Genomic DNA, 10,191 nt, shown 5'->3' on the forward strand with positions numbered 1-10,191 from the left:
GGAATACAGTAATTACCATGACATTCTGGTTAGGAATACAGTAGTTACCATGATTTAAACTGGTCTGATATTCTGGTTAGGAATACAGTAGTTACCATGATTTAAACTGGTCTGGAATACAGTAGTTACCATGACATTCTGGTTAGGAATAAAGTAGTTACCATGATTTAAACTGGTCTGATATTCTGGTTAGGAATACAGTAGTTACCATGATTTAAACTGGTCTGGTCATTCTGGTTAGGAATACAGTAGTTACCATGATTTAAACTGGTCTGGTCATTCTGGTTAGGAATACAGTAGTTATCATGATTTAAACTGGTCTGGTCATTCTGGTTAGGAATACAGTAGTTACCATGATTTAAACTGGTTAGGAATACAGTAGTTACCATGACATTCTGGTCTGGAATACAGTAGTTACCATGATTTAAACTGGTTAGGAATACAGTAGTTACCATGATTTAAACTGGTCTGGTCATTCTGGTTAGGAATACAGTAGTTACCATAATTTAAACTGGTCTGACATTCTGGTTAGGAATACAGTAGTTACCATGATTTAAACTGGTCTGGTCATTCTGGTTAGAATACAGTAGTTACACCAAGAGTCTTGCTCTGCAAATGACTTAAATGTAAATAGTAAATGTAAACTGGTCTGGTCATTCTGGTTAGGAATACAGGGATAGTTACCATGACATTCTGGTTAGGAATACAGGTCTGGTCATTCTGATAGTTACTCCAATGATTTAAACTGGTCTGTGGTCATTCCCAGTCTGGAATACAGTAGTTATTATGACATTCTGGTTAGGAATACAGTAGTTACCATGACATTATGGTAGGAATACAGTAGTTACCATGATTTAAACTGGTCTGGAATCTACAGTAGTTACCATGATTTAAACTGGTCTGGAATACAGTAGTTACCATGACATTCTGGTCTGGAATACAGTAGTTACCATGATATTCTGGTTAGGAATACAGTAGTTACCATGTTTTAAACTGGTCTGGAATACAGTAATTACCATGATTTAAACTGGTCTGGAATACAGTAGTTACCATGATTTAAACTGGTCTGGAATACAGTAGTTACCATGACATTCTGGTCTGGAATACAGTAGTTACCATGACATTCTGGTCTAGTATAGTAAACATTACCATGTTTTTAAACTAGTACCATGATTTAAACTGGTCTGAATACAGTAGTTACCATGATTTAAACTGGTCTGATATTCTGGTTAGGAATACAGTAGTTACCATGATATAAACTGGTCTGACATTCTGGTTAGGAATACAGTAGTTATCATGATTTAAACTGGTCTGGTCATTCTGGTTAGGAATACAGTAGTTACCATGATTTAAACTGGTTAGGAATACAGTAGTTACCATGACATTCTGGTCTGGAATACAGTAGTTACCATGATTTAAACTGGTTAGGAATACAGTAGTTACCATGATTTAAACTGGTCTGGTCATTCTGGTTAGGAATAGTAGTTACCATAATTTAACTGGTCTAGACAGTACAGTAGTTACCATGATTTAAACTGGTCTGTTACATTAAACTGGTTAGGAATACAGTAGTTACCATGATTTAAACTGGTCTGGTCATTCTGGTTAGGAATACAGTCTAGTTACCATGATTTAAACTGGTTAGAATACAGTAGTTACCATGATATAAACTGGTCTGGTCATTCTGGTTAGGAATACAGTAGTTACCAAGAGCATTCTGACTTAAATGTAAATGTAAATGTAAACTGGTCTGGTCATTCTGGTTAGAATACAGTAGTTACCATGACATTCTGGTTAGAATACAGTAGTTACCATGATTTAAACTGGTCTGGTCATTCTGGTCTGGAATACAGTAGTTATTATGACATTCTGGTTAGGAATACAGTATTACCATGAACTATGGGTCTGGAATACAGTAGTTACCATGATTTAAACTGGTCTGGAATACACCTAGTTACCATGATTTAAACTGGTCTGGAATACAGTAGTTACCAGTGACATTCTGTTAGGAATACAGTAGTTACCATGACATTCTGGTCTAGGAATACAGTAGTTACCATGTTTTAAACTGGTCTGGAACCTCTACAGTAATTATTTAAAATCTATAATTACCATGATTTAAACTCTAGAATACAGTCTAGTTACCTCTGATTTAAAGGTCTGGAATACAGTCTTAGCCCAGTCTGGTCTGAATACAGTAGTTACCCAGACATTCTGGTTAGGAATACAGTAGTTACCATGTTTAAACTGGTCTGGAATACAGTAATTACCATGATTTAAACTGGTCTGGAATACAGTCTTACCATGATTTAAACTGGTCTGATATTCTGTTAGGAATACAGTAGTTACCTCTGATATAAACTGGTCTGACATTCTGGTTAGGAATACAGTAGTTACATGATTTAAACTGGTCTGGTCATTCTGGTTAGGAATACAGTAGTTACCATGATTTAAACTGGTCTAGCCCAGTCTATTCTGGTTAGAATACAGTAGTTACTATGATTTAAACTGGTCTGACATTCTGGTTAGTCTATACAGTAGTTACCATGTTTAAACTGGTCATGCTGGTTAGAATGAAATCCCAGTCTATACCTCTAGTACAGTCCCCAACTAGCCCCATGTGATTTAAATCAGAAAGCCATTGATTTTCATTTGGTTGTTTTCTAGATTCCAACTGAACCACTGTGTCTGATCAGTTCCTCTGTGGAGTCAGGTGCTGACCTCCTCAAAGTGGAATACTTCAAGGTGGGTCTATACCTCTAGATTTGGTTATACACTGAGTGTCACCTTCCTAATATTGTCTTGCTCCCCTTCCTCCCTCAGAACAGCCTCAACCTCGTACGGGTCATGGACTCTACAAGGTGTCGAAAGCGTTCCACAGGGATGCTGACCCCATGTTGACTCTACAAGGTGTCTAACCGTCTCCCAGGGATGCTGACCCCATGTTGACTCTACAAGGTGTCTAAAGCTCTAGCCACAGGGATGCTGGTCCATGTTGACCTCTAGGTGTCTAAAGCGTCCATAGGGATGCTGCCCAGTCTTGACCAATGCTATATAGTCTATACCTCTAGCCCAGTCTATACCTCTAGTATAGTACAGTCTATACCTCTAGCCCAGTCTATACCTCTAGCCCAGTCTATACCTCTAGTACAGTCTATACCTCTAGCACAGTCTATACCTCTAGTACAGTCTAAACCTCTAGCCCAGTCTAAACCTCTAGTATAGTAAAGTCTATACCTCTAGCCCAGTCTATACCTCTAGCCCAGTCTATACCTCTAGCCCAGTCTAAACCTCTAGTACAGTCTAAACCTCTAGTACAGTCTATACCTCTAGCCCAGTCTATACCTCTAGTACAGTCTATACCTCTAGTACAGTCTATACCTCTAGTACAGTCTATACCTCTAGCCCAGTCTATACCTCTAGTATAGTAAAGTCTATACCTCTAGCCCAGTCTATACCTCTAGTACAGTCTATACCTCTAGCCCAGTCTATACCTCTAGTACAGTCTATACCTCTAGTACAGTCTATACCTCTAGCCCAGTCTATGACCTCTAGTACAGCCCTCTAGCCCAGTCTATACCTCTAGCCCAGTCTACCTCTAGTATAGTACAGTCTATACCTCTAGTACAGTCTATACCTCTAGCCCAGTCTATACCTCTAGCCCAGTCTATACCTCTAGTATAGTAAAATCTATACCTCTAGTACAGTCTATACCTCTAGTACAGTCTATACCTCTAGCCCAGTCTATACCTCTAGTATAGTAAAAAGCTATACCTCATGCCCAGTCTATTCCTCTAGTATAGTAAAATCTATACATCTAGCCCAGACTATACCTCTAGCCCAGTCTAAACCTCTAGTATTGTTCTTAGCCCAGTCTAACTTAGTTAGTCTATACCTCTAGCCCAGTCTATACCTCTAGCCCAGTCTATACCTGTTCTTACAGTCTATACCTCTAGCCCAGTCTGACCTCTAGTATAGTTATTGTTCTTAAAGTCTATAACTTAGTACAGTCTATACCTCTAGTATAGTCTATACCTCTAGCACAGTCTATACCTCTAGCCCAGTCTTGACCTCTAGTACAGTCTATACCTCTAGCCCAGTCTATACCTCTAGCCCAGTCTTGACCTCTAGCCCAGTCTATACCTCTAGCCCTGTCTATACCTCTAGCCCAGTCTATACCTCTAGTATAGTAAAATCTATACCTCTAGCCCAGTCTATACCTCTAGTACAGCCCTATTGTCTATACCTCTAGTATAACTACAGTCTATACCTCTAGTACAGTCTATACCTCTAGTACAGTCTATACCTCTAGTTATAGTACAGTCTCTCTAGTACAGTCTATACCTCTAGTACAGTCTATACCTCTAGTTATTGTTATTGTCTTATACCTTGTATAACTAGTACAGTCTATACCTGTAGTACAGTCTATACCTCTAGTACAGTCTATACCTCTAGTTCACAGTCTATACCTCTAGTACAAAGTCTATACCTCTAGCCCAGTCTATACCTCTAGTTACAGTCTATACCTCTCTAGTAAAGTCTTATACCTCTTGTATAGTCTATCGTTCTAGCACAGTCTATACCTCTAGCCCAGTCTTGACCTCTTACAGTCTATAACTGTAGTACAGTCTATACCTCTAGTTATTGTCTTGACCCTCTAGTACATTATTGTTAAGTCTTAAACCTTGTAGTACAGTCTATACCTCTAGTACAGTCCTGACCTTATTGTTATTGTCTAAACCTTGTAGTACAGTCTATTGTTCTTACAGCCCAGTATCCTGACTTATAGTATTGTTCTTACCTCTAGTATAGTCTATACCTCTAGCCCAGTCCTGACCTCTAGTACAGCCTTCTACAGTCTATACCTCTAGCCTTGTCCTAACCTCTATTGTTATTGTTCTTAAAGTCTATACCTTAGTTATTGTCTAAACCTTGTATAACTTATTGTTATTGTTCTTAAAGCCTTGTATAACTTATTGTTATTGTTCTTACAGCCTTGTATAACTTATTGTTATTGTTCTTACAGCCTTGTATAACTTATTGTTATTGTTCTTAAAGCCTTGTATAACTTATTGTTATTGTTCTTAAAGCCTTGTATAACTTATTGTTATTGTTCTTAAAGCCTTGTATAACTTATTGTTATTGTTCTTAAAGCCTTGTATAACTTATTGTTATTGTTCTTACAGCCTTGTATAACTGTTATTGTTCTTACAGCCTTGTATAACTGTTATTGTTCTTAAAGCCTTGTATACATTATTGTTATTGTTCTTAAAGCCTTGTATAACTTATTGTTATTGTTCTTAAAGCCTTGTATAACTTATTGTTATTGTTCTTAAAGCCTTGTATAACTTATTGTTATTGTTCTTAAAGCCTTTTATAACTTATTGTTCTTACAGCCTTGTATAACGTTATTGTTATTGTTCTTAAAGCCTTGTATAACTTATTGTTATTGTTCTTAAAGCCTTGTATAACTTGTTATTGTTCTTAAAGCCTTGTATAACTTATTGTTATTGTTCTTACAGCCTTGTATAACTGTTATTGTTCTTAAAGCCTTGTATAACTGTTATTGTTCTTAAAGCCTTGTATAACTGTTATTGTTCTTAAAGCCTTGTATACGTTATTGTTATTGTTCTTAAAGCCTTGTATAACTTATTGTTATTGTTCTTAAAGCCTTGTATAACTTATTGTTATTGTTCTTAAAGCCTTGTATAACTTATTATTATTGTTCTTAAAGCCTTGTATAACTTATTGTTATTGTTCTTAAAGCCTTGTATAACTTATTGTTATTGTTCTTACAGCCTTGTATAACTGTTATTGTTCTTACAGCCTTGTATAACTGTTATTGTTCTTAAAGCCTTGTATAACTTATTGTTATTGTTCTTACAGCCTTGTATAACTGTTATTGTTCTTAAAGCCTTGTATACGTTATTGTTATTGTTCTTAAAGCCTTGTATAACTTATTGTTATTGTTCTTAAAGCCTTGTATAACTGTTATTGTTCTTAAAGCCTTGTATAACTGTTATTGTTCTTAAAGCCTTGTATAACTGTTATTGTTCTTAAAGCCTTGTATAACTTATTGTTCTTAAAGCCTTGTATAACAGGAAAAACACAGTCGATATGGGCTCTATGCAGCACTTGTTTCCCCCTACAGTCTGGAATAATTTTATCACTTTGGATAATAAAGCATTTGACGTCATTAAATACCACATCAAACACCTTTTATGGGTCTTTCCTAAAATAGGAAGTTCAGACAGGTCTTCGACATGCAAAGAGACGCATTCCCAGAATCCCCATGGTCATTGTACTGTAGTTACATTTAATGATACAGTAGTGTAGCTGTTCAGAAACCCCCAGCCATATGTCCTCTCTCTGTGGACATGTCCTCTGTTCAGAAACCCCCAGCCTTATGTCCTCTCTTTGTGGACATGTCCTCTGTTCAGAAACCCCAGCCATATGTCCTCTCTCTGTGTGGACATGTCCTCTGTTCAGAAACCCCAGCCATATGTCCTCTCTCTGTGGACATGTTCTCTGTTCAGAAACCCCAGCCTTATGTCCTCTCTCTGTGGACATGTCCTCTGTTCAGAAACCCCCAGCCATATGTCCTCTCTCTCTGTGGACATGTCCTCTGTTCAGAAACCCCCAGCCTTATGTCCTCTCTCTGTGGACATGTCCTCTGTTCAGAAAACCCCCAGCCATATGTCCTCTCTCTGTGGATATGTCCTCTCAGAAACCCCAGCCTTATGTCCTCTGTGGACATGTCCTCTGTTCAGAAACCCCCAGCCATATGTCCTCTCTCTGTGGACATGTCCTCTGTTCAGAAACCCCCAGCCATATGTCCTCTCTCTGTGGACATGACATGTCCTTCTCTGTGGACATGTCCTCTGTTCAGAAACCCCAGCCATATGTCCTCTCTCTGTGATATGTCCTCTGTTCAGAAACCCCCAGCCTTATGTCCTCTCTCTGTGGACATGTCCTCTGTTCAGAAACCCCCAGAGTCCTCTCTCTCTGTGGACATGTCCTCTGTTCAAAACCCCCAGCCATATGTCCTCTCTCTCTGTGGACATGTTTTCTGTGCCAGGCAGCAGGCTCTGGTGTCATAGAGATGTCATCTTCAACCCCGTAACCTCAATCTCATTATAGAGATGCTGTACAAGACGGACATTACATTCTCACTGTTTGTCTCTGTCATTATCAACACCATAGACCAAGGCACTCTCCAGATCTGCCCTGTGTCCCAAATGGCACCTTATTCCTATGCAGTGCACTGCTTTTAACCAGAGCCCTATGCTACAAGTAGTGCACTATATAGGAGTAGGGTTCCGTTTCAGACTAAAGCCCACTCCAGACCTGGTGGTGCCTGGCGTCAAGCCTGACAACATGATAGTCAGTGTGTTTCTCAGTGAGATGTGCGTGTTGATATAATCCTCCTAAATGAATGGTTGACAGAAGCCAGTGGTCCTCGTTAACAAAGCAGCATCTCTAAGGATCAGGAGTCGGTCTGGTCAAAGTCTACTTTTGTGTTATTTTGAGCATCTAAACGACTACTAATGTTTTGTGATAGTGATCGATTTTGTGTTTCCGTTACTCCTAAATGACTGCTTATTGATATGTGTTTACATTACCCCTAAATGACTGCTAATTGATTTGTTTCATTACTCCTAAATGACTGCTAATTGATGTGTTTCCATTACTCCTAAATGACTGCTAATTGATGTGTTTCCATTACTACTAAATGTCTGCTAATTGATGTGTTTCCATTACTACTAAATGACTGCTAATTTATTTGTTTCCATTACTCCTAAATGACTGCTAATTGATTTGTGTTTCCATTACTCCTAAATGACTGCTAATTGATGTTTCCATTACTACTAAATGACTGCTAATTGATTTGTGTTTCCATTACTCCTAAATGACTGCTAATTGATGTGTTTCCATTACTACTAAATGACTGCTAATTGATTTGTGTTTCCATTACTCCTAAATGACTGCTAATTGATTTGTGATAGTGATCGATTTTGTGTGTGTTTGCTAATTGATTTGTGTTTACTCCTAAATGACTGCTAATTGATTTGTGTTTACATTACTGCACTAAATGACTGCTAATTGATTTGTGTTTACATTACCACTAAATGACTGCTAATTGATTTGTGTTTACATTACCACTAAATGACTGCTAATTGATTTGTGTTTACATTACCACCTAAATGACTGCTAATTGATTTGTGTTTACATTACCCTAAATGACTGCTAATTGATTTGTGTTTCCATTACCCCTAAATGACTGCTAATTGATTTGTTTCCATTACCCCTAAATGACTGCTAATTGATTTGTTTCCATTATCCCTAAATGACTGCTAATTGATTTGTGTTTCCATTACCCCTAAATGACTATCCATTATCCCTAAATGACTGCTAATTGATTTGTGTTTCTATTACCACTAAATGACTGCTAATTGATTTGTGTTTCCGTTACTCCTAAATGACTGCTAATTTATTTGTTTCCATTACCCTGAATGACTTCTAATTGATTTGTTTCCATTACCCCTAAATGACTGCTAATTGATTTGTGTTTCCATTACTCCTAAATGACTGCTAATTGATTTGTGTTTCCATTACTCCTAAATGACTGCTAATTGATATGTGTTTCCATTACCCCTAAATGACTGCTAATTGAGGTGTTGTTTTCTTTCTTCTCAGGCTGACAGAAACAGGCCAAACTTTGCCACTGTTCACAAGAATACTGAGCAGATGATCAACGTAAGTAATGATATCTAAACGGTTTATTTATTCGTCCTATACACCCAAGCGGGCAAAATTAAAACGACATCATTTCAACCAGACTCCAACCAGTTGTTATTAAACTAGCATGAACTCGTTGTAGTGCTGGGAAAGGCTCTGATATGTGTCTTTGTTAGATACAACATTATGCCTGCAACTGGCACCTTTTATAAATGCAGCGGCCGTGCTAATGTAGCCTGGTGGTTGTTGAATGGGGATCTGAGAGGTCTGTGAAGCCTGCCGACATCTTCCTGTTCTCTTAAGACCTCAAAGGGCTCTGTTTCATTTACCGTCTGATCATCACAGTCCATGTGACTTGGTTAAGTGGCTCTCTCTTGTTCTCTTTCCCTCTCTCTCTACTCTTTATCTTTCCCTTCTCTCTACTCTTTATCTTTCCCCTCTCTCCACACTTTATCTTTCCCTCTCTCTCCCCTTTCTCTACTCTCTCTCTCCCCTTTCTCTACTCTCTTTTCCCCTCTCTCTCTACTCTTTATCTTTCCCCTCTCTCTCTACTCTTTATCTTTCCCTCTCTACTCTTTTATCTTTCCCCTCTCTCTACTCTTTATCTTTCCCCTCTCTCTACTCTTTATCTTTCCCCTCTCTCTACTCTTTATCTTTCCCATCTCTCTCCCCTTTCTCTACTCTCTCTCTCCCCTTTCTCTACTCTCTCTCCCCCTTTCTCTACTCTCTCTCCACTCTCTCTCTCCCCCTTTCTCTACTCTCTCTCTCCCCTTTCTCTACTCTCTCTCCTTTCTCTACTCTCTCTCTCTCCACTCTCTCTCCTCCACTCTCTCTCCCCTTTCTCTACTCTCTCCACTTTCTCCTCTCTCTCCCTTTCTCTACTCTCTCTACTCTTTATCTTTCCCCTCTCTCTCCCCTTTCTCTACTCTCTCTCTCCCACTCTCCCCTCTCTCTCCCCTTTCTCTTTCTCTCCACTCTCTCTCCACTCTCTCCCCCTCCTCCCTTCTCTCTCCCCTTTCTCTACTCTCTCTCTCTCTCTCTCTCTCTCTCTCTCTCTCTCTCTCTCTCTCCCCTTTCTCTTCTCTCTCTCCCCTTTCTCTACTCTCTCTCCCCTTTCTCTACTCTCTCTCTCTCTCTCCCCTTTCTCTTCTCTCTCTCGCTCTCGCTCTCTCTCGCGCTCTCTCTCTCTCCCCTTTCTCTCTCTCTCCCTTTCTCCTCTCTCTACTCTTTATCTTTCCCCTCTCTCTCCCCTTTCTCTATCTCTCTCCACTCTCTCCCCTTTCTCCACTCTCTCCCCTTTCTCTACTCTCTCCTCCCTCTCTCCTTTCTACTCTCTCTCCACTCTCTCCCCTTTCTCTACTCTCTCTCTCCTCCTCTCTTTCTCTACTCTCTCTCTCCCCTTTCTCTACTCTCACTCTCCCCTTTCTCTACTCTCTCTCCACTTTCTCTTCT

General features: G+C 39.1%; 1 protein-coding gene across 1 annotated transcript in view; it reads left to right on the forward strand.

Annotated features, from left to right (window-relative positions):
• Nucleotides 1-2,546: 2,546 nt before the first annotated feature.
• The window catches only part of LOC124021469 (vacuolar protein sorting-associated protein 13C-like), a gene marked incomplete at its 3' end in the record, with an annotated part of 8,661 nt that continues 1,016 nt past the window's right edge, over nt 2,547-10,191 (forward strand). Inside the window, exons 1-3 of the mRNA XM_046336665.1 lie at nt 2,547-2,567; nt 2,668-2,745; nt 8,698-8,757. Of these exons, the coding sequence (XP_046192621.1) occupies nt 2,547-2,567; nt 2,668-2,745; nt 8,698-8,757 (159 nt within the window). The remainder of the gene's footprint in view (nt 2,568-2,667; nt 2,746-8,697; nt 8,758-10,191) is intronic.

This window comes from Oncorhynchus gorbuscha, unplaced genomic scaffold (assembly GCF_021184085.1).
Source record: "Oncorhynchus gorbuscha isolate QuinsamMale2020 ecotype Even-year unplaced genomic scaffold, OgorEven_v1.0 Un_scaffold_1122, whole genome shotgun sequence".
Lineage (NCBI taxonomy): Eukaryota > Metazoa > Chordata > Actinopteri > Salmoniformes > Salmonidae > Oncorhynchus > Oncorhynchus gorbuscha.